This window comes from Jatropha curcas, chromosome 3 (assembly GCF_041381405.1).
Source record: "Jatropha curcas cultivar XTBG-Jc1 chromosome 3, XTBG_Jcur_1.0, whole genome shotgun sequence".
NCBI classification, from domain to species: domain Eukaryota; kingdom Viridiplantae; phylum Streptophyta; class Magnoliopsida; order Malpighiales; family Euphorbiaceae; genus Jatropha; species Jatropha curcas.
The window spans coordinates 25,468,963-25,494,722 of record NC_143153.1 but is presented as its reverse complement, the minus strand read 5'-3'; the positions used below and the strand labels follow the sequence as shown (position 1 = coordinate 25,494,722).

Here is a 25,760-nt window from a genome sequence, read left to right as displayed (position 1 = left end):
ATCAACAAACATCTCAATCACCCCAACATAAAACCGAACTTTTCTAATTCAATGGAATTCCTCAAGCTTTTAATTAACTATGAGAAATATTTTATTATTCAAATTCAAAATTTTTTTGCAAAATATCATCAATACAAACACAAACAAAAAGAATATAATATATGCATGTATCTTTCTCTTACAAAAATGAACATTGCCCTCCCTCACTGTATAATTGAAAATACAAGTTGCCCTCCAAAGTATTGGAAAAGGAAAAAGCAAGAATAAACAAGGTTTTTAGCTTTGGTATTTACAAGATTTCCCATCCCATCTAACTAACAAGCTAATCTACATTCACTCCTCCATTGCCCCCAGCTGTGTATTCCCCAAGAAATTAGGGGGTATATATAAACCGCCGTGCTATATTAGAATTTAGAGTGCAATAGCATTTCACATCAATGGGAGGTAAGCTCCACCGTGACCTCTCCTCAGTACAAGGGGGCTGGCAGTATCAGGAACCTTGTCGAGTGCCTTGACACATGCATCGATAATGTCACCAAAACCAGTTGCTATTGTAGCGAGCTGTAACCTTAACCGCAGATCCCTAGTCCTCTTCAACAAGCATCGGAATGATCTGCCCAAGTATTTAGCCCATTCTGCAGGTAACCCTCCCCCGGTCAGCCACACTGAGAATTGCGATTGGTCACCTCTGGCTGCTACCTCAGCCCTATAGAATCTAGCCAGTTCCACGAGCATTGAAGGTTGGAGTGGAAGAACAGCAACAAATTCAGCCACAAATTCTTGTGTTAGTTCTGGCTTTAGCATCTGATTCCAAAGCACCAAAGCCCACTCACTTGGTTGGTTGAGACCATACGCTTCGGCAACAATTAAGGCCTCTTGAAAACGGGATTGCTCTACCAATAATCGCCTGGCATTGGTTTCAGATAAACTTAGCCACCTGGAATCCGGCATTCGAATTTGAAGGGAAACAAGGGAAGCCTGAGCACAAGTTCTGCAAGTTTTATTGCCAGCATCAATGGAAGAGTGAACTTCAGCTGCTTCAATGAAATACCGCATAGATTCAAGGAGATCTTCATTCTGATCCTTGTCATAACGATGAAACCATTGCTCACAAGACTGCCACGCTCGTGACTCTAAAAGAGAAGCTGTTTCGTGCTTCATGTCAAAGTGGTTATACACCTGGAAAGAAGAAAAACATGCACATGATCCAGAGGAAAAATACACTTCTTTGCATTTAAACCAAGCACATAAAAGAAATATATAAACAGGTTATGCCAGAAAATATATCAACTCATGCATATACCAACCACAGCAAATGCATCCAGATCTTTTGGGTTGAAATGCTTTAATGATGTCAAAACAGCCATCCGAAATCCTCTTACAGCCTCAGCAGTGCCTGCATTTGTGTCTGCAGCAGCTGAATACTTCTGAAGTAGAAGATCCAGCTGACCATTTTCTATGAGAATTCCAAGAATGAAATTAAGGGCATGGAAATTGCCAACCCCAGTTATCAATCGAGCCAAACATGGAAAATCACCCTCAGAGACATAGGCTTCAACTCTAGTGGCAGCAAGAGCTACCAAGACATCAACTCCATCAAGGCAAGCTGATGACTTGTAGAAATGGTGAGACAGAATAAGAAGCTCCACCTGAACACAAAATTCCAGTAAAAGAAAAGCTAGTCACTCAAAAAAGGATCATGCAAAATCAAGAAAACATTAAAAAAATCATATTATACTTGTAATACATTATTTCTACTATTGATTGATTTCTTATAAATTGGGCAAGCATTATTATGAGGATCCTGTAGGTACAATTGAATTATTGACCTAACGAGTAGAATATCAATGATAAAACAAGCATTGATTTAAATTATTCCATTTCCACACTAGCCAGAAGACATCACAATTAACTGTTTGTTATTAGTTGACACTGAAAAGAACTCCAATAATCATAAATCCACATGATAAAGAAAGCTACATGAATCTCTTAGCGAGAGACAAATTTTTTACCATCTGTGGATCACTATGAATTTCACCGTATTATAATGATGATAATATAATAAGAAGTAAGAAACACCACCATTGTTATTACCAAAAGGAAAACGATAGCAGCAACAACTATAAACACTAAGTAGTTCTGATTTCTAAAATTCAAAAAGCATTATACGTATGTACCAGATTACCATTCACCTTTTATGATAAATGATTTACCTCACATGCATGTGGAATTTCTTGTCCTGTGATCACCAAACGCATCAATGCATGGCCAATTTCAGGTTGAGAAGGGCAAAGCTCAGCCCACTTTAAAAAGTCTGAAAATCTCCACAATAGAGGAGCAGGTCCTTCTTCCTTCTGAGAATCCATATATCCCCCACGATGTGCAGCCAATATACCCTGAAGCCAATATGCAAAAGACGAGAAAACTGAGGAATGCCACTTTCTGAAGTGGTGTAATGCAAATAAAGCCAAAATACAAGAAATGAAAAGCTCAGCCTCAGATAGAGATTGAATTGTGATGCCAAGATGCAGATCAGGCGGCTAAGATGGATCAACTTAGAAAGATAGTTTTAACTTTTAGTCTCCTGATTGCATTTATTTTTCTGGATGCAAACGCCACATGCCTTTAAAATTAGTTTAAAGATAAAACATGGGAATGAGAATGCAATTTGCAAGCAAAGGTCTACCTTTAAAAAGGATTCAGCCAGAATCTGTGCAATACTTGCTGCTGGCATGGAATGAGTTTGTACTAACAAAGAAGCTTCTTCAAATGACTCCTGTGCTTTAAGAGAAAGAAGCTGCAGCAATTCAATTGGCTGCTTCTCAAATGCCTCGGAAAAAGAGAGACCCAGAATATTTGCAGCTTTTACGACAGCTACTATTCTCTTACACAGACCGCGTCCACTACCCTCAGTAAATATAGTTGTTAAACTCTCCAACACCTTCATTTGCATATTCAGATCATACAAAATATATTGTTAGAAAAGCCAATATAAAATGAATAAGCACATACTTCGTATGATTAAGATTAGAGAGAGAGAGAGAGAGAGAGAGAGAGAGAGAGAACACAAGAACATGAGATAATTGGACAACCTCTAGTGGATCGACCAGATGCTGATCAGTGAATATATTATACGCCTGAACAACAGAATGCACTTCCTCATCAAGCTCTGACGGAGAAACTTTGCTACAAGGAGTTGAGATAGCAGCAAGCTTTAGAGCAGCATCAACAAGCACAAACTCTGAAGGAGTGCTTTCTGGAGACAGCTTATGCTGGAGTTGCTTGGCAGCTGCTATTTGTCCAAACTCCAGTAGAGAAAGAACAGCCCTTTCTAGCTCTGCAGGTCCAACCCTTTCCTCCCATTTAGAAAAAGAAATTTCTAACTTGAAGTTTTCATCTTGCAACTGCAAGTCATTTTTGGAAGTGTGACCAACCGAAACATCTTCAGGATCAGCATTTTTATCTGTCGACTCCATAAACGGTCGTCTTGATGGCAAATAAGTTTTGGCCCTCCTCTTTGCCTTCAAACTGAATCCTGCTGTTGGAGTGCTGGCATCCAGTACTTGGTTCTTCTGAAGTCCTAATATGTTTTCCCTCGCATCATGTTTCTCAACAGTTCTATTACTCATTGAATTTATATGAATGTCCATCTTTGTTATTAAATTTGCAGTCTTGTCAATGATATTGGAAGTATTTCCATTTACAGGATCCCGGCTGGAAGTGGTGGTTGTGAAATCTCCATCACTCTTTACCTGAGCTTCTGATTCTACTGCCAAGAGCCATACTCTGGTCTCAATTTCTCGGAGAAGATTTATGGGATAAACACTGAAAAAAACATCACACAATGCCACAGGTAAAAAAAAGATAGTCATATGCCAAGACGTGCATGGAAATTTGAAATGTCAACAAAACCACTTACGGATTAGACAGAGTTATCATTCCGCTTAACCACTGAAGAGAAAGCAGAAGCAGTTCATGAAGCTCTCTTGCTGGAAGATCTTTCTCCACTGCTTCAGCATGTTTTAGGAAAAATAACCCAGCCTGTAAACCATGCACAACCAGAGATAATTAACACATTAGTAGCAAGTAGGCAAAAACTTCATTCTCATTTTCCTAATAGTAAATAAGCACACCTGTAAAGGAGGAAAGGAATATCTTATGAACAGTGTCTGACAATGGCCCCACAAAGCAACTCTCTCTTCAGGAACATCCCAAAGAAACTCCTTCCATTCAGTTACCATGGATTCAGCCTGGAGGTTGAAAAGAAAAAGGAACAAAAATGAGTCAAGAGGTCCATATTGATACCAGTACAAAATCGAAGCAGTGTCAGAAAGATAATGCCAATTGTTTTGTTACTTATTCTGTAGTAAGCATATCACTCGTCATCCAGGTAAACAGGAAGCTTTGTAGTTTTGTGAACATCTAATGAATCCTCTCCTAAAGATAATCTTTTCTATGTTCTGTTTTCCTCGAGTGCTGCATCCATCAAATTTTTAAAGCTTGTGTACTGCCTACAGTAAAGACTTTTGACTAGTTTGCAGTTCTTTGTATATTCATGACATGAAGAGTAATATTCAAAAATTCCTTGACTCATTCAAATAATAACAATAAAACTAGGTTCCTCTTTTTTTCTTAAAATTAAAAAAAAAAAAAAAGGTGAATAGCATCATCCTTGAGTCAGATTCAAGTACAACTTTTAATTCTTTGTTAAACTAGCATTAGAGTTTTATGGAAAAACCATTCAGTCAAATTTTTAACATTCACCATCTACTCCACTTGTTTGTGGAATTAAACCTGTTTGATCTAAAATTTCAGGAACCGAAAAAGTTATTTTATTTAACCAAGTGAGGGACTGAAATTTATACAAGTTGATGAAAGGAACTAAAACATCAGCTAATGAAAAGTTAACCATTCAATTCTATTTGAAGAAAGTGAATATCCAAATGTTAATTTTACCATAGATTAATAGGTTTCCGAAATTTAACCTAACCTAAGACACTGATTGTTTGTTAGCTGTCGTGGAAGAGGAGGATTCTTCTTTTCTTTATATTGTGAGGTGAAGTGTTTTGAAAAGAGTTGAGTAAGCCCAAGAACCTCGGTGATCTTAATTTTATTGGAGAGGGTTTGCCAGAAAGGAGACCAACATCCATTGGAATTATACATTTTGTGTAGTCCAGAATAATTTTTGTTTTGCTTTTTATGAGATAAGTCAGTTTTCTTGTCTCAATTGCTGGCTTGCACTTGCAAGGATTCCAATCAAATGCCTACACATGTTATTGAGCTAGGTTGGCAGGTGTTACATAGTTTACTCTTTCTAACGCTGGTTTACTCTTTCTAATGCTCGTTGGTCTCTTTTCTTTAAATAAGAGGATTTCTTATCCTTCAGGTTGTATTCTTCTCTTTTCTTATTTAAGTTGATTTTTTAATAGGGTGTTACATAGTTTACTCTTTCTAACGCTCGTTTACTCTTTCTAATGCCCGTTGGTCTCTGTTCTTTAAATAAGAGGATTTTTTATCCTTCAGGTTGTATTCTTCTCTTTTCTATCCTTCAGGTTGTATTCTTCTCTTTTCTTATTTAAGTTAATTTTTTAATAAAAAGACAAATATCCAGACCAAGCTGAAATATGTATCAAAGAAATAGTACCTGAGTTTCAGTAACATGGTGAACAGCAGACTTCCATGGTCCGCCACTGGCCTCCAATTGCTTGGCCCAGTTGCGTGCTTGCTCCCAATGTCCATTATTTTCTAGTGCAGTTAAAAGTGAAGCATCATCTAGGGTCTCATTCCCAAGATGTAGACCATCATCCTTCCGTAACAGAGGCTCCGCCAAGTTAATTTTCCAATAAAGTCGTCGATAATATGTAGCTGCTGATCCTCCGTCGCCAAAGTCAGTTGCAGCAAGGAGCTGTAGCAAGCATCTTTTTTCATAAGGAGATGGACAAGTGGAAAGCATGGAATTGGCAGCTTTTACAGCAGTGGAACTTAACCATGATGCTCCAGTCTGCCCTTCTCTTCCAATACTTGATTGGAAAGCGGATGCTTCATCAATTATCCTGGCAGAAAAGGAACCCAGATGAGCTGAAGCTTCAGATAGCCGCATTTGTGAAAATGCCTGAAAAAAAAAAATGAAAGTGGAAAACGAAAAAAGAGAATTGAGTTTCTATCGGAATCAAATCATAATTATTCATGTTTCAGAACCCACTTTAACAGTTTTGACTCAAATGTTAACAGTGAAAGAAAGGAAAAGAATTCTAGATTATATGAATGACCGATAGTGGTTTCCACAAGAGTATCAACAAAATTGAATCCATACTCTGAATTTTTCCTAATACTGCAAAGTTTCTGTTCACCACATCCAGTTAATAGCTCACAGAAGTAAGAAAGCAACAGAAGTGGGGGAGGGAACATAGATACTTTTGGTTTTCCATCTGTGCACTAAGGCAAACAAAAAAAGAGCACCTTCCAAAGTTCCAAAATCATACAATCATAAAAGTTCCTGATAGAACTTGAAAAGACAAGCAAGTTTTTATTATCAATCAAAATTCATAAATAAAATGGAATGCAATACGCCTCCATTAATAAGGAACAAAATCCTGGAAACACTGACTATGTAGTATCATGCTAAACAAGCATGCATACATTGTGTGTTTGTGTTTAGTTATTTGAACCACGCACCAAAACACCTTGTATACCTAAATACAGATATAGCTGCATGCATATCCATAAATACTAAACATAAACCATTGTGTTCTGGTCCTCCAAAAGATGAAACTTCATTGGCCTTTTTATAATACATTGTGGTCGAAGTTTCTTAACAAAATAAGGAAGGCAAAATTAAGAGAACATTTACTGCCTGGCCATCCTTGGTTTAAAAGAATAAAGATACTGTCAGCATAGCTATTTCAATTTCGATTTGATTCAGACTACAATCATTCAATTTTTCAAATTTGCTGTCATCTGTTTTGGTGAGCAAGATGTCAAGACCACAGTGATATCAGGTGGTAAGACATTGTTTCTTGGATGGAAAATCGACTGAAACAAGCAGATGACCTATATAAAGAATTAATATAATAATGGATGTTTGGATGGACGTTAAATAATGAAAATGCCTTGGAAGTTTCAATATCCCTTGTTTGGTTTGGGTGAAAATGTTAAGGAGGGTGTGAAATAAATTTATTTTACACCTTTCTAGCCTATTTTTCACTCCAATGGGAGCAAAGTGAATAGTGTTAGTTTAAACCCTTATTTTACTTCCTCTTCCCAAACATAGCATAAGGATCTGAATGAAAAACCATTAAGGTTAGTCACCCAAAAGATAATGGCAGATGGCTTAGAGGATTTTCTGCACATTTTTTCAGCATACACTTATTCATAATGCACTCCATGTAAATCACTTTTAATTCAGTATGCTTAACAAATATATGGATATATGTAGAGCAGTCCGCTGTACGTCAGACATTCATCTCTCAGTTTGGTCTTCATACATTACTTTGTAATACTCTTAGGGTATGCTAGGTTGATCCAACTAGAAGAAAAATTGCTTGAATAAAGGGCAGAATTACGACAGATGCAAATTAAACTAAAAATATTAAGCATAACAGACATTGAACATTGACATGGATGCTCCAGGCTTTTACCTATGGTGTGTAAACAATGACCCTTATGGCGCCACAACAGAAAATCAGTATACATGTTCCACAGCAGGAGCAGTATATTAAAGGGCGAAAAAGAAGGTTCTACTCTAATAGAGAAAGAACCATAATTACAACAGAAAGAGTTATTTTCATCTTAAGGAACCAATGAAATGAATAGGAAGTGTTATAAGTTGGCTCACAGACCTGTAGCGCACGGATGAAAGGCAGCAAAGGACATGAAGGGAGAAACATTTCAAAAGCTTTTAACAACGGCAGAAACAAGTGTTGTTCACAAAGCACTGCCACCATCTTTGAGAGAGACAGCGGCCCTTCTTCGGAATCATTTGATAAATTAATATGTTCACTGACTCCATCTTTTCTTTCCTCTTCACCAGTTACTTTTGCTACAGATACTTTTGGACTATGAGTTCTTGACCCATCAGCAGTCGCAACCAATGGATCCACAGAGATGGGCTCCAAGAGACGTCTACGTTTTGGATTCTGCCGGTTGTAATGAAATGTTACAGCCCTATTACCCACTGGCAGGGAATTGGTAGCTTCCACAGCTGATCCAACATTATCAGCAACCTGGGAAGCAATGTTATTCACCTTGATGGCTGAAGTTTCCCTGTAAATACAACTATCAAAATCAGATGGATTCCACAAAATCATGCAAATCAAATATATTCCAAAAGAACACATATAATAATAGAATAAGTAGTGGATAGAAGTGCACATTAATGTGAACCCAGACGGTAAAATGACTCTCAGTTCAAATGCCCAAGTGTCCGAAAACTTGAAAAAGGATAAGAAAATATCACAAAAGCATTATGTTACTTGGAGTTGGTGATAACCTTGCTGCTGTAATCTCCAGCCAAACTGTTAGGCAGGATAATGGAGACACATCTGGAAAGCATGATGCTACCATTGCCAAAAGTGACCACGACATCTCTTTTGCCTTCCTCAAGAGGGCCTCTCCAGGATCTTTTTGCTTCTCACAATCTGCTAAAATTCTAAAGAGTTCAACAGGTATGAGTACACTATCATTTGAACAGGACGTCTCTTCCACTATATCTGAGTAAGAAGGAGAACCAGCTTTCTTTCTTGATTGCATGCCTTTCAAGACTGTTAAAATATGAATTTTGAGGCGGGGATCACTAAATTCCTTGGTTGCCTGAAATAGTTAGTTATATAACAATTTAGATGAGGTAAATTTTATCGAAAGTTGTTTGCAAAAGACTTAGTTGAAAAATTAATAAATACCTAAAAAGACTCACCACTTGAATAACTGTATCAAAAGAGTATCCACCACTCTGAGCTTCAGACAGAAATCCAACCTTATAACATACACAAGAACATAAGATTAAGCCATGAACAAGTTACTCAAAAGTCAAAATCAAGCAAAAAAAGAGACAAAGCAATCATCTCTCTGATTCATGATTCCTTATTTTATTTTAATTTTTTGTACAGATCAAGGGAAAGAGACAAACCCAATCATTATCTCTTGCCAATACAGCAAGGTATTTTGTGCTTAAGGGAAGCTGGTGCATCTGACAGAAAACTTTAACTAAATTCCAGCGTTGACTTGCAGCTTTCTGGTAAGCCCTTAATTCAGCTCCATCACCATTACCAGTTAGCAGCCAAGATCCACTTGTCCTTCCATCCATCATCCCTGGTAAGCTAGCCTTTTCCAAATGCTGTAGGACTAGCATGAGAGCTCGAGAAGAGCGTTCGCTTGACAAGAAACCTGTTGCCCTCTTTAGCTTAGCATCACTTGCACTATCCTTCCGCAGATATTCATCTGCTAGTGATCTAGCCAGAGAATCTATCATGCCAGCTCCATCAGACACATGCAATGCAGAGTATTTAGGTGAAAATTGACCATATTTCTCATTACTTTGATTTAATTTGTGAAATGAAGATATCCGCCTCAAGGCAGCAATGTCTACACGAAGCATGCTTACGGACAAACCACAAAGCTCCAATAGAAAAGCACATGATGCCACCAGAACAGAATCCTGAAAATGAGTAATTGCAAGTGGGATGACCTGAAGCGCCAGAAGATACGTATTAGTGCATCATTGAGTTTAACAGAGTTAATCTTAAAAGAAAAGATATTTGCATCCAATGACCATAAAGAAAAATAAAAATAATTAAACCTGGCCTGCATCATCATGTGAATGGAATTCATTTGGTCTTCATTTGTCTAGTTATAAAAGATTTTAGAATGTGGAATCACTTAAAAGTCTATAACTATTCACACGAAAATTTGAAGCACAAATTATATGGACTTCCCCAGAAGTTTCATTGACTTTAATGCATAATCTGGTTTTATAATTGCAGATCAAACACCCTATGAAGAAGCATGTCTGGATATAGACCTCGCTATCATGTGCACAAGGTAAGCCCACTGCACATACCAGGGTACCTGATTACAGTTTTGAAACCACAGAGCAGGGTGCTATTATATCATTAAACTAAAAAGGAAATTAGTAATTTCCAAAAGTTGAGATCAACAATTTCTGTGTTTGTCTCTCTCTCTCTCTCTCTCTCTTCAATGCAAATTAAGGGAGTATCATGCAAAATTTAACTAAAGCATGTAGCATATCATAAACAGCAAAATTTGATTGCCATTCTGCAAGCATCCAAATATTCTTATATCCAACACTTTTAATAGATTTCAATTTTTTGTAGCCCTCTGCACCAAAAACTTTTTGATTTTTACGGTCCAATCAATATATATTGACTCAAGTGACAGAGATTAAAAAACAGAACAAATTACTGCAATCTCTTCACTGGATCTGCCAAATGGAAAGAAATAATAATAAAATTTGAAGCAATAAAGGCTGGATAGCAAGATTTACGGCACTTTTCCGACTTTGTAAGGCATCTGATGTTAAATTGAAAGTCTATCCAGTTTTGCTCCAGTTAATGCAAATGAAAAAGAAATCTGGAAATGGTCCTAATTCCACATTTTCACATGCATGGCTGCAATTGCATACTCCTACAGTTGGAAATTGAATATTACTACCATTGATTTGAATAAAAGCCCTTAAATGACAACCTTCACATAATACTATTATACACATGGTTAATTTTCTAGATCCCCTTGAGACTGAAACCAATTAATCCAGCAAGTACAAAGCTCTATGGAAAGAAATCAATCCTTACAGATGAAAGAATAGCCTCTTCACTGTGTGCTATAGGTGCTAGAAGTTTTTGCACATCCGATTGGACATTTGTTTGTCCATGTGATGTAGCACCAGATTGGCCTTCCAGTTTCAACTTTTGAACTCTAACACCAAGAATATGATTAAAAGCTGCAAGTGCACGGCCACGATGCAAATGGTGCTCAAGCCCATGTCCAGTTTCCTGAATGTAAAACCATTAGATAATAACCACTATAAACAAATATTATACTGGGCAGAAGGACAATATAAAGAAAACAAATGATTAAGAAAATCCTATGTTTTTTATGTATTAAAAAAAAATTAAAGACATGTGGGATGAGATGTTGCCTACTCTAGCCTATATGCCAACATATCCAGCATCAGGATTACAAGTAAGAAATTCCATTTTCAAGTAGACCACTGATATTGCAACTCACATTTTCAGAATACATCCATGCATCAAAGTAACATGCACTAAAGAAAATTCATTAGGAAAAATTTGTTTTGCATGAATACATTAATATTAAACTAGATATGATAATGAACAAAATTAAGTACTTAGGAGAAAAAGATGCAAATACCCCAAGTGAGGAATCATAAAGTTCCTCTTGAACATGCTTTTGTATTGTTGCTTCCCAGGAGACAGCACTTATCTCAGTACTTTCATCAGCATGTATGTAAAAATCAATTTCTCTATCCAACAAAGACTCTCCTATAGGCAGGCCTGAGAACGATTGCCATCCAAGAGGACCCTACAATATCATGCAAACATCACCATTAGTTCAACAATTTGCAAAAATGCACTAAACATTAATGTTAAGGCAATACAAAATCAGTACGCTTTGCATTAATATAAGGTTACAGGATTTATAACTAAGGAAAAGGAAATGGCACATAGTTTAATAGTGATAAAATCCAAAACTTTTGTCCAATTTTCATTATCACAAATGCTGTTAGTCATATACAGTATGTGCACCACCTTTAACATTTGCATCAATCATTGCCAGCCTAAGAGAGCCTTAAGCTAGAGATACCATTGCCCATCTAAAGCTTATTTAGAACACATCTCACATTTAGTGACAGTAAACTATACAAGCAATGGTATAGTTGGAATTGTGGAACTGATGTCAAGGACATCAGCATGACCCAAATATAACATAAAAATAATGCAACAAGAGAAGAAAATGAACAAGTACAGAGAGATTGTTGCAGAGAAAGATGCAACGGACTTGCAGGGAAACATACAGGTACAACTTCAAGATAAACTAGGAGGTTCTTAGCTCGTAATTAGTATGCTTTTATTCTTGTTTTCTAGAGTTGGCCACAATTGATATAAATGTTGAAACTGGTGCATAAAACTAATACATAGAAAAGAATCACTTGTAATTATGGCCAGTTGCCTTTATTGCAATATCAATACAGCTAGCAAGTAGCAAACTGGAAAATAAATCATAAAACCATCCAAAAGAAATTCATATGTGTATCAGAAAAGGAAAGTACACCTGGATATACAGTTGAATCAACCTCCGCACAGTTTTAGGAAACCAAGATGGCAGCATTTGTAGAAGTGAAGTATCACGGGCAGAAGAGAAGAAGATATTGTCACGCCAACACAAGTAGTTTGACAGGGCTGAATTTCAATATGAATAAATCAAAAATTGCAAATGGAAGAATATGCTACAGAAAATTAAACATTATAGGGCTGATTAATGCGTAACCCACAGAAGGACAAAAGAGTATGAAGTTCAAACCAACCATTGTTTGTTTTCGAGCCCAAGAAATTAGAAGTCTCTTGTCCAAAACTTGCGGCTACAAGTGTTCGCCACAATGTAGGAAAGCGTTGTAAAATTGGCCTAAGGTTTTCCAAAGTGCACTGAGATGTGGAGCGACTATGCCTTAACACACTGCCACTACTCAAGCAATTTTGAATTGGATTAGGGGCATACATCAGAGTTGCTAAAGCTGCCATTTCACCCCCTCCTTCCGCAATATCATCAACAGTACGAATTATTTCATCAATCTCCAGAACACTGAGGTTGCTATCATGCGACATTATAGACCGAGCATTACAAAATGATGCATCATATTCATGACCCTTAATCCTAGATAGAAGCAACCATTTTGCCCATTGGCAATCTCCCTGAAAAGATGTACAAAACAAAATAAATCACGAGTGAATGCTTAAATTATTCACTGCAGTCAATAAGCCACATTGTATCACAATTTTTTTCATTTTTTTTTTTTTTTTTTTTTTTGGTAGAAATCAGGAGGTGTGTAGAAGTGTTTGGGCCTCACAGCAAATGCACTTCTTGGGATCGAACTTATCCTTACAAAGATTGAGGTCACTTAACAACCCAACCAGCACATTGTTGGTTGAAAAAGATGGTGTCAAAGAAATGGTATCAAACCAGATCTTGCCAGATGACTACAAAAAGAACAGAACGGGTATGCTAGGTTATTCATATTAATTACATCAGCATAACCAAAATGATTCTTTTCCACAGAATAAAACATACGAAAGATTTGGAGGCCTAAATTGCCCATGGCCTCTTGTACTTATCATTGAGTTTCAATATAATTTCAGTGTAACCAACTTTGATTGTGTTATGACAAGTTCATAATTACAAGGTTTTTGTAGAATTTCAACCAGAATTTTGACATGATAAACTTCTAAGTTCAACAACCACTGGTGAAATTAATATCAAATTTGGTAGATATGATATGACACCCTCCACTGGAGAAGAAAAGATATCCCCATTCAGTCCAACAGAATTTGGCAGAACAAAGGAGAGAGGGACAAAGGGGAGAGTATTTGCATTTTGAAATACATAATCGCAGTTTGTTACTGGAAGATGCATAATGTTAGTTCTTGGAAAAAAAATTTACATTCTAAAGTAAAATATGTCTACTGAATAAGTTCCGAAAGTAGAAGAGAAAACGGTCTTTTTTTATTATTTTTCCAGAAAAATACATTCTAATATGATTACAAATGAGTCATTATAAGCCAATACATTGCAGAATAAACTTTTCAACATGCAGGTTCAAATGATAAATGATGCTATTACTTAAAAAATAACAAAACTCCTAGAAAAGTCAATTAAATTGCAAATTACACTTAAAAAATATAGGCAACCATCACATGCTCATGCATACACACAGAAGCTCACCACATTTTTCAATATATAGATAATTCCATCTCTAGTAAATAATTCACTCATCAAAGAGAGCTTCAGAAGATAGACAAAATGAAACAAAAAAGCAAGAGTAGAAACTTCCCAAAACCACATATACAGATAGGTGCAAATGAAATGCTATTTATATGTAATGCAATCAAGAATACCACTTAGAGAACAGTAACTCATTGGATGTGAGAAACTTACTGTTGCTTCCTGTAAAAAGTAGAGTGAATCACTGTCCAGCACCAATTTGTGATGGTCAAGATATAGCTCCAAGAAGTTTGGCAAGTTATATTGCACACAATGATGCACGACTAATTTATGCAAAGCTTGTGTGGTATCAAAATCAAAATTTCCACCACTTGATGCACTCAGATCAGACAAACTCTTCACAGAATGATCCTCTGATGACATTTTATTAAATTTGCTAGTTATGAAGCCTGAACGAGCTAGTAAAGCTACAATTTCTGCAGTGCCTTCCCAATAATCTTTTAAAAAAATAAATTTCTTCGCAAGCTCCTGTTCCATCAGTATCCTTAACCACATGGAGCACATTGAATCTACAGAAAACCTGAATATTTTGACTCCTGGAACATCCATGCATACTGCATCTACTTCTTCAATAGGGCATATATAATTGCTGTACTCAGGAAGTTCACTGCTACATCCAACAGCTGGTGAATGCTTTAAGTCATCCAAAGTGATTTGAAGGCTTCCAACTGATAAAACAGATGTAGGAATAAGGTCCAAAAGTTTAAAAACCTCCTCCCAGTCATTATGGCATAAATGATACTCCAGCTGAGATTCCCATAATACATGAACACCCATAAGGAGCGGTTGATCCATAACTATCTGCATAGCAAGAAATAATTAAGTAGGACAAGCTTCATGCCAAGATTCTTGAATCCATCAAGTGATCATTCAAAGAAAAAAATGTCATAAATGTCATATAGTTGGCACATGCTATAGCAACTCAATATAGAGAAAAAAGCTTTATTGGCACAAAAGAAGATGCAATTCAGATCCATGACATGAGAATCTTACCGCAGACTGATATTTTTCTTTCCTTCACTGTGGCTTCACAACATCATGGTGCATTCCCACCACAAATCAAAGAAGAATAAAAGAATAAAATAAGACACTTACACGATCAATAGTTCTCTGATCCCAGACACTAGACCACACTGCAGCAGCATTCCAGTATCCAGCGTGAGCAGTATCTTCATCAACCACAGGGTCAGGAGTATTTTCGTTGATGCTTGTCCATGAGCCTAAAACAACTCCATCTATCTCACCACAGTCAATGGTAAGATTGCCAAATAGATGCGTATATAATAACTGTAGCGTAATTCCACTGGTTGAATTTGAAGTTGATGTGGCTTTCATCAATGCCTTCTGCCGACCAAGAAAGGTTTTCCAGAAACTACTGCTAGGATACAGCCTCTTTCCAGGAAGAAAGCAAGAGAAAAGCCTCGTCAGAGAATGAAATCCAAAATCAAACCATAGCTCAAAAGAAAAAAATATAGCAGAGAATTACGAAATACCTCTATTAGTGATAATATCTCCAACATCTTCCAGTCATATGGTCCCAGGTAACCATATCTTCTCACCTCTTCTGCAACTTGATTCCGGAGGGATCTCCTCACTGTACCAAATAGCAACTGCTTGAGGCAGGTTTCAATGTCCTCTCCAAGCCTTTGCAATGTTGCAATAGCATGCGCAGTTTCACCCTGTTAATCATACATGCTTAATGGAGACACATTCATTATTTTACGATCACTTATGTAAACAATAAATAAGCTACCTTTAAAAATAGGTCATAAGCAATGGCTCTTCCAACATCACGAACTTCTTTAAAAGTATCAGAAGGCTCCTCATCAGTATCTAAGTCTCTTGAACGATGAAGATGTAATTGAAGAACTGCTAAAGGCAGACGACCAGAGAGAAGAGCATCTTTAACCACAGTTTTAAGGTCCATATTATCTAACTTCCATCGTGCAATCATCTCCTGAGGATTTTCCAAGGGAAATACTTTCCTTCCCAAATTTCCAGCTTGTGTCACAAATTCTGACACTGCGGTAGAATCATCTTGATCCAAATGGGAATCAGAATCCAAGGCATCCTTGGACATCAACGCAAGCTTCTCATTCTTGGAGCCCATGGACACAGAAATTGAAAGTTCTTGTTGGTTTAGTGTCTCCATTGATACAGCATTAGCAGGAATAACTGAAGTTTGACATTCATCCTCTGAAAAATCAGCATCCATGAAATTTAATGCCTCACCAGCATCCGCCTATACATCAAGAAAAGGTAATATGTGGTAAGCAATGGATAAGAAGCTAGCAATTTTAAAGCGTGTTTTGAGCACACACAATAGCATACCAATCCCTGGCCAGGCTTTTTCACTTTTGCTCTAAGTCGATACTGAAGATTCCGGATGATCTCCAAAAGGCGAGCCATATCATGAAGCCTTCTTGAGCCCTCCATTTTGTTTACCTTTTCTGGTAAAACTGGTGGAAGAGAGGGCAACTGGGTCTTCCTAAAATTTTGTAATGTGCCATTTTTTTGCCGAAGTAGAGCAAAATTTCGAATCATTTTGGTTGTGAAGCAAGTGGCCAATGCAAGAATCCTGCAATAAGGATTTGAAAAAAAGGAAAAAATGATCATAAGTAGTTAATCCAACAGCCAACAGAAAAATCACTTAAGCTGAAATATCATTATTAACTATACCTCTAAGGATGTCAAAAAGGATCATGACACAAGAACACGATTCGCCTAACATGAAAATTAAATGGATTAGGGTAGAGTCTAAATGAATTCGTGTCATAAACGGTGACCCGTATATTGCACAAGTTTAAACGGTCGCCTCAGGTTGACTCATCTAATCCGTCTATTTAAGGATAAAAATATAATTTCATATAATATATAAACATATTAAGTGGGTTATATCTGTCGTGTTTCAGATCCGTATACGACCCATTTAATTAAATTTGGTTGAATTTTTTGACTCATATGTGACCCATTTAATTAAACGGGTTATACATGTCGTGTTCATGTCACTTGCTTAATTTTCGTGTCATGTTCGTGTTTAAATATTTGACATGATCATTAAATGGGTCGTGTTGTTTTTTATCCTAATCGTGTCGCCTGTCGGGCAAGTTCGTGCTGAATCCATTTTGACACCCCTTAATAACTCGAGACTCTACTCATGAGTAAAATTTATGTTATTGCTCAATAAACAATCAAAAAATGGAAGGGAACAGAGATGTAAAAATACTATCTATAAAAGCCATTAACACAAACACAGTTTGGCCTAAACAGTCGTGACAGCTGAACCTCAGAACTTGTTGAAATGCTATTTTGGTAAATAAGTCACTCAGATGGATTACAGTACATATAGTTCTAGTCAACTAAAAAGATGCAAGCTCAATCCAACCCATTCCAAGTTCAAGCTAACCAGCCAGTTTAAGGAACCATAAAGCATAGGGAAATTTTGATTTCAAAGATAAACCAACTTAATGTGGGTAAAAACATAGAATTTCTTCTGTGTAGCCATCAATTCAGAAAAAGAAACAAAACCAAAAATCAGAAAAACCTGAAGACTTAATCTAGAAATATACAGACAATACATAATCAATCAATCATTTCACAATTTAAATCAAATTCACATACATCAAGATCCAGATACGTAGCATAGAAGTGCCAAAATTTGTACAAATGTGAAATAGACAAGCATACCATGCAATAGACCACATTAAGCAAGGTCAGGTGGCATAGCTTTCTACCACTTTATAACTGGCAAGAAACTCGGCATAATTATGAAAATTAATGCAACTTGTTAAAATATTTTACCTTGATGCAGCAGAAACCTCACTGTCACTTCCATTTTTATGACACATCAAATATACAGAAGCAAACAGCAATCTCAAGATGCCTTCTTCAGCCAAATTAACACTCGCAAGCATTTCTAGAGATCTGTCAATGCCAAAAGTTAACGAAGCAATTAGCCACAATATGTTCCAGACAGACATGGCATTGCCCCCAATTATGCGGTGCTCATTGAGGCATTGAATATTATGTGAATGGATGAAGCCAAGCCAAGTTCATAAGGAGATTAGACGAATATTTTGTTATTAGCAAATCCTGCATACTTTAGATTGTTCAATGCACTTTACCTAAAATATTTCAATATTTCCTATCATAGTCAGATTACACAGGATTGACCTTGAGATCTTGACTTTTTAATTTGGCCAGAAATGAATTGATGAAGAAATTGGAAAAGGATAACAGTTGGTGTATGATGTTCGCTGATAACATAATTATAATGGATGAAACCCAACTTAATGTTAATAAGAAATGGAGCTATGGAGGACCATTCTAGATTTTGAGAGTTTCAAGTTAAGCAGTAACAAATGCATTGCAATCTTCGCAATGGAAGTAGAAGTCATCAAACTGTAGTTTGCCAAGATAGCATACATTTGTTGCAAATCACATGCTTCAAATAACTATGCTTTATCGTTCAAAGGAAGAGAAACTGAGGAACAATGACAACAACAAGATCAAAGCAAATTGAGTGAAGCAGAGAAGTGCAACAAGAGTCCAATGTGATCCCAAACTTAAGTTATGTGTAATTGTGAATGTTAATTGTTCAGTGGGATTGGAGTACAAAATAAGGATGTTAAGTATCAAAATAAAAACATAGAAATCAATAATCTTACTGTTCTATTTCATCAAATTTCAGGTAGTCCAGTGCCATTTGTAGCCGACGTATCCTGGAATTTTTTATGTCCCAGCCTGACATGGTAGTAATACAAGTTTCATGAGTATATTCAGACTTAAATTCAGAAAATCAATGGTAATGACCAAGCATTTTTATGATAAAATTTAAAAAGCAAAAGTTGGCTTCCACCTTCCTGCGGATGCATTTATTCCTTACACCCTTCCATCTCCCCCCCATTATTGGTTTCCACAAATTTGTCTTAGTATTCTCATCAATTTGTTCTTTTTTCTTTTTTTTCTAAACACACCACTTGCATATGCTCTTGATACAAAAACAGAAAAGAAGGTCAATAAAACCTAGGCCAAACTAAGTGACTTCACTTCCAAGTCTGACAATTAAAAAGTATTAAAAATAAAATAAAAAAATATACTCCCAAAGTTCTGCAAATGCATGGAATGGAAGGAAAGAAGAGTGAAAAATCAAACCTTTAACTTATAGGACTAATAACCAACTACAGTTGAGAAGCTTATACTGTCATACACAATTAAAATATTCCACATCCAACCATGCACGCAGATTACTACCAATACGCATGTCCATTACTTATTGACTTGGTGCAATAGAAAACCAGCTTAATATCTTTCATTAATTTAGAATGTCAAATGGAAATTGGTACAGTTCTTATTATTAGGACCTGTTGCAGTTCAATTACCAGCCTCATAATCATAGTCTTAAGCTCTTCCACCATGTCTAACACTCATAACACTGATGAAACAATCCATGCAATTATGGCCAGAAGGCACCCTTAAGCTCCCCCAAATCAAGTAATGACCTAGTAATTACAATGGCCATCACAGTCGCATATAAAAAATGGAAGGCACCTTTACTCAAATATGAAAATCAAATCTTACATTTGGGAAATGTAAAAAAATGTAAGCACATTTATCATCAAGTTTTCATGTTAACTCTCTTTTTTTCTAGTAAATTTATTGTAAACAACAAGATGAAAAATTTTCTGTCACCATACATTTTCTCTAGTCAAGACAATTGACGTTTTCCAGTTCTTTGGCTTGAGCAAAGAACTGTAAGAGCAGCAAATAAGATTAATTGTACCAGAGAAATTTATTTGTATAAAAACAAATTTGTCTCTCTCCATTTAGGTCAAATCTTAAGAGAGATCTGGGGCCGCAACTCCCACTTCACTACCTCAGCCTGCCAAAATCTATCAGTTGTCTTTCCCAAGTATCATGACTTTGATATGCTTGACATGCCAGACAAGCTCAGTTGCTAGTCAATGATAGGCAAGCCAAAACCAAGTCACTGTTTCTCTCAGGACTTATCTTTAATGACTGCCACTCTCACCATCCTACATGTGCATTCATTTACCATTCGATCCATTTCTTACACTTCCATACATCCATCTAAGTGTTCTCGTCAATGTCATACATCGCAGCAGGTTCAATTGAAGCCTAGAGAAAATTACAAGGCTGTACTACTGTGCGACATCTAATTTGCTCACTTCCCTTGCACTAGTAAAATTGCAATTCATATATATTTCTGTAGAATGGTAAATATAGAAGCCAGTGATACTTAGAGAAATGAGAAAGAAGGAACCAAGGAAGATAGAGTTGAAATTGACAAGATCATTTTTTGTCTCGATTGGCGCCAAACGGAAATAAATCAAATGAAGAACACTGAAACAAGAAAGAGAAGAATAAACCCCAATTGAGAAGGTGGGAGAGGAAGGACATGGAGACATGAATGTTGCAGATTTCAAAGCCTAATATATTGGAATTGTATTAGAGTACCAAAGGCTCATTGTAACAAATGATGGATATTTAACCGATGTTGTAGTAGAAAGCAACTCATAGGGGAAGAGGTAGAGAATAATCTATTTTCCTCTAAATTGGTCCTCAGAACACAATGCTAAAATGATTGGGATGTTCTCAAAGAGAGGACTATCTACACAAATTTGTGGGAGGGATAATTGAATACAATATGGTTCTTGACCCAAGAACCTCCAACCTCACCCGGCCTCACATGGTGCTAAAGGGAATGCCTCAATAAAGCCACTGCTTCTCGTCTGAACAGGAAACTCCTTTGCTTATATAGAACGTAGCCTTCATTTCCAGATTTCAAAATTTTGAAACCTTAATCCATTTGAAGTCCACAGTCACCAGTTACTAGTACATATTCTTAGGTTATTAGGAATATGATCACAAGACCAACACAGACACATCTCCCTTCAGCTATCATTGCTAAGAAAAAAACTTACCAAACTAAATGCTTCAAGATATCCTATTGGTTAAAGTTGAGAGGAATTATTTGACATAACAAAATTAAACATTATACAAATATAGACCAATTAACAAACTTTGAAAGGAAAGCAGAATTAATTTTAAATGTTCAAATTTTGCAAGAGACTGCAGCAACTATGTATTATAGAATTATGAAAACCAAGTATTTACTAATATGCAATGAATGCTATGTTACGGCAAGCTAGAAAAGCTATAATGTCCTCACCATTTTCCAAACATAGACGATCAGCCTCTTCAGGGCCTTCATAAATAAGAACTCTATCCAAAACTTCAACCTTCCAAGCTGAGAAGAGCTCTTTTGATTCCATTATTTGAAGAGTTCTTCTTGCTGGAGAAACAGTGTCTGTATAGAAACTGCGCTGCCGATATCCAATAGTTTCAACAGGAAGGAAATTAGATGAAAAAGACATAGAGGGAAGAACAACTGAAAGGCCAGCTTTGTTCACTAAATAAAAACATCCCTGAAAAGAGCAACCAATTGCTTCTCCAACAGAGGCTTCTTCGTCCCCTCCACAATAAAACATTTTTCCCCCAGAATCCAAATATCTGTCATCATGAACCACTAAACCCATATGCCGATTTAAGTGAATGAGATTAGCAGTCCTTTGATTCTTAATATTGTGCTTCTTGGTAAGCCGAGTGATTCCCAAAGGTGAAAAACAGATACAATCGTCCTCACTGAATCTTTCTGGGGGAAGAAAAATTTTCCGCATCGGATGTGAATGTCCCTTAGGATCACAAGACTTACATTCTGATGCAGCAGAAAAGACATTTGAGCAAAAGTCACCCTGGGAACCCAGGCCATGCATGTTCCCTTGCTGGATCGTCCAGAGTGACTTACTGCCATTATAATCCGCACATGGTGCATCTCCTTTCCTCATGAATGACTTATTAGGATATACCCTCTGGTGGCCTATTTCAGAACCACCAACTTCCCAACCAACAAATATGCCAAGCCCAAAATGTTGAAAATGCGGAAGTAGCTTCTCATATGCATAGTAATTATCTGGCAGATAGTCACCAGCACAAACAACATAAATAATACCATATTCATCAACTACAGCTAACAAGGAAGTATGGGCAGCAACAAGCAACTTTCTAAATATTCCTCTACCAAATAAATCGCCATGTTGAGAAGTTAACTTTTCATGAATTTCATCAACAGATTTAATTTGTGTATCAACTACAGACACTTTTTGCTGCAGCTGTCTGCTAGATCGAGGGTTAAATCCACAAGCTTGAAAAACATCCACATGCCCAACACACTTGCCCGACATTGCAGCATAAAAATTAATTGAACCAGAAGCCTTTAGGCAAACAAGAAGGTCATCAGAAAAGCAAAAGTCAGTCCACTCAGTCATAGGGTCTACATTTACACTTTCTGCAAGCTTCACCATGGAAACCCACTGGATTCCCAAAGTACCTAACCTAGCCACAAGAAGCAGAATATTTATCTTGCTTCTTTCAATCTCATTTGGAGTATGGACAAAAAGAGAATCTGAATCTGTTAATGTTAAAACAAATCCAATTAGGCAATGTGAATTGCTGGAAAACACTCTGGAACATTTGTATGAATTGGCACCAAAACTATCAGAAGCTATCATACTACTAACTGGATCCAAACCAGTTTCACGCTGACTTTCTTCCATGTTAGACGCAGAGTTTCCATGAGAAAGAAAGTCAAGAACTGGCAAATTCTTATCAAGAATGCTAAATGAAACAACCTTTGCACAGCATGGAAATGATGGCTTCTCCGGAAACCTAGTCCAGATGTTACCATCAGATTTTATAGTTTCAGCTTTAGTGAAAAATGAATGCAGCCACCTCTTTGAAGCAACACCTTTTTCTTTGTACACATCCTGCAAAGACTCTCTATCTCCATTGCTCTTGCTAACAACTGGATTAGAGCTAGTGCCTCCAGAATACAAGCTGCAAGAGTCCTGAGATTTGATATTTTGAGCTGATGTAGAGGAAGGGCCCCATTCCACCCACCTCCCCTGCCCATAATCACCCTCCAATGAGGATCTGCTCATTGCAGTTTTACCAGGGTCACGAAAAGCATGCACTGTGACACCATAGCCACTGCACACGAATAAAAACTCTCTGAACAAAACATCTTCATGCAGATTATAGGTATCCCCACATACACCCCAAGCCAGTGAGTTCACATCACAAACATAAGGGTAACTATTAGATCTTGAAAATTTATGCTCAACAGAAAAACCATTATCGAGACCATCTGCTGATGCATGAGCAGGAGTTGAAGATTCCAATGATGATCGGGAACAGAAAGTGGTCAAAGGATCATTTTCTACACATTCATTGTGGCAGATTTCTGAAATGTTGTCAATGGGCTCCCCTGCCAAAATGAATGGAAGAAAAGGTAAAAGGATGCTAAGTTTTTGCAACCACAACAATCAAAATCCAATTCACAGTACACAAGCATAAAGTAGCAAGATATACTCTATGGTACACGCAGCGAATGAACATGCAAACAAAAATACATCATAACAAAATATTTAAACATACAAGGATTAAAGTATATGGAAAGATGAAGGCTCTGAAATATTCACCAGTAACCAAAGGAAGCAGCAAAGCTTCACATTGATAAGACAGAATTAATAGAAGCTCCCTTGTCGGAGAAATAAAAGCTTCACGAAACTCTGATAAGTTCAGTGGAAACTCAGAGGGGCCCCATCTGTGGAGCTGCAGGGTAGCTGGAGTCTCACCGTCAAGAAAGTAATCCATTGTGGACCTAATACCCTATGAAAACCAAGCAAAACAAATGCAAAAAATAAGAATTGTGGAACTAAATAACGTCAGCAAGTTCAGAAAGCCAGTTATTAAAAGGAAACAACATTATGCTAGATCTGAGCTAATTTAAAGCACCAACCCCACTCCACCCCCTCCTTCCTTTTTGGGTTGGAGGGGTACAGAGAGGAAAGTGTTAAACACATCAAAATGGTCACCACAACTCATTGAATGTCCGTCGATCAAATTCAATTTCTAAAACGGCAAGTTTAACACAAAAACACTAAGCCATAATCAGTTGAAAGTAACAGTTAACCTAAAAAAGAAAGGGAGCTCCTACCTATCGGCTTTGTCCTCCTATAAAGAAAATAAAGTAGCCTCTGTTTTTCATTACCCTCTGAATTATCACAAATTAGAAAGCAAGCCAATGCTTTATTATGCAGGGTGTAGCTTTTTTTTTTTTCAGGTGAAATCTTTTATTTTGAAAATGTGTTTATTTAAGTTACTTATAAAATAAAGCAAACTGTGGGGGAAAAAAGAAGCCAATATATAGTGACAAAAATCAAAACATTCACATGAAAAATAGGTGAACAAATCATTTCGCCAAATAGAAGAGTTACAGGTTTTCAAAATCAATTTAATCATAGTAAATACGCAAATGATATCAACAATCAGATTTTAATATCCAAACCAACAAAGCATATAAATTTTTGCCATGGAATTGACTTTAAACAATTCTCTAACAACCAGATTTCTATTTCGTAAAAAATGCACTCTAACTCCATTTTAACCTCATCTTCTGTAAATGAACCTATACACTTGCTTAATCATCAAGTTCCGGAAATGAAACCTTTTTTCCCATATCTATTTCTAAATTGCAGAACAATTATAACAACCATAGCAAGAATTTACACGAATTGCATATGTTACTCAACGTCATACTCATATCCATGAAAACCGTTAGCAAAACCAATATAGCATGGAGATTAAAATTAATGATTAAAATTGCAATCTGCTAAGCCCATCAATTCATTGTGAATAGTATAATCAAGAAGCAATTATTCATTGCAAAATTTATGTACAAAGCAAACAAAATCAATTAATTTTTCAATAATAATTAAGTCTGAATAAAAAAAGGAAGAGAAAAAAAAATAGTAACAGCCCCTCTGTAATAGGACCTCTTAGTAAATATTAGTAATTCATAGTCTGCCAACATATCCTGAAGAAATTACGAAATTTAGAAAGTCAATAGCAATAGCTATGATCCATACTGAAATAGAACTACATCTAATCAACTACGTTAGAATTTCAAAGCAAGGATAAATCTGTATTAGTAATAACTTGCCAAGTGTAGTCCTAGATTTCTTCCATTGCCATTAGCCATTACTGCATGAGTAATAAATTCCCATTTCCACTCATAAGAAGACATCTACTATCACTCACTCTTAAGAAGACACCTAGTAGAAGCTTATTTCCAAGATAAATAAGCTTATTTCCAAGATAAAAAGACCAATTTAAGAAAGATTGCACTTTAAACAAAAAAAACAATATCTACTGTTAATCCTAATGAATCACATATTACAAATAACCTTTAATCCAGTAAGAGAATTCAATTTGGGGGAGAAAAAAAAGAAATACCTGGAGAATGGTTCCACAATCCTTCAAAAGTAAACAAAAATTCTTACAATTTGTAACTCCATGAAAGAGATTGAGATACTCTGACACCGAATTAAAAACGATGTAGAAATCAGATATCAGAAATGAATTGAAAAATCAGAGTAATTGAAAATAAATCAAAAAGGAGGACGAACTCACAATCTGTAACCGCGCGTAAACTTCAACGGCGTTTCTCCACAAAACGGAATAGAAAGAAAGATATGAGAGAGGGAGAGAGCTGAGTAGAAATACGTAGAAGGTGTATCTTTTGATCTGGAAAGATGAAAGGCGATTGACAGAGCGGAAAGAGGGAGGGAATAAGAGAGTTTTGTTGT

At 36.5% G+C, this 25,760-nt stretch overlaps 1 protein-coding gene across 1 annotated transcript; it reads right to left on the bottom strand.

Annotated features, from left to right (window-relative positions):
* Positions 1-128: 128 nt before the first annotated feature.
* Positions 129-25,760, bottom strand: LOC105636570 (spatacsin carboxy-terminus protein). Its single transcript, XM_012219878.4, has 27 exons — positions 25,585-25,760; positions 25,408-25,487; positions 23,592-23,781; positions 21,224-23,377; positions 18,699-18,774; positions 17,833-17,955; positions 16,363-16,609; positions 15,785-16,273; positions 15,525-15,710; positions 15,127-15,423; positions 14,185-14,832; positions 12,560-12,944; positions 12,307-12,434; positions 11,386-11,556; positions 10,806-11,006; positions 9,125-9,682; positions 8,912-8,971; positions 8,489-8,808; positions 7,839-8,262; positions 5,645-6,112; positions 4,134-4,250; positions 3,920-4,041; positions 3,093-3,825; positions 2,687-2,941; positions 2,214-2,396; positions 1,308-1,649; positions 129-1,179 (listed from the first exon to the last, which is right to left on the bottom strand). The coding sequence occupies exons 3-27, from the start codon at positions 23,764-23,766 to the stop codon at positions 430-432; spliced, it is 9,612 nt and encodes a 3,203-aa protein (XP_012075268.1). The 5' UTR covers positions 23,767-23,781; positions 25,408-25,487; positions 25,585-25,760; the 3' UTR covers positions 129-429.

Excerpts from the sequence above, each read along its gene's own strand:
- LOC105636570 (XM_012219878.4), bottom strand. The coding sequence starts at position 23,766 with ATGGATTACTTTCTTGACGGTGAGACTCCAGCTACCCTGCAGCTCCAC. Across the intron at positions 11,007-11,385 it reads TTTATGATTCCTCACTTGGG|GAAACTGGACATGGGCTTGA; the intron begins GTATTTGCATCT and ends TTTTACATTCAG. Across the intron at positions 8,972-9,124 it reads TGGCAAGAGATAATGATTGG|GTTGGATTTCTGTCTGAAGC; the intron begins GTTTGTCTCTTT and ends GTATGTTATAAG.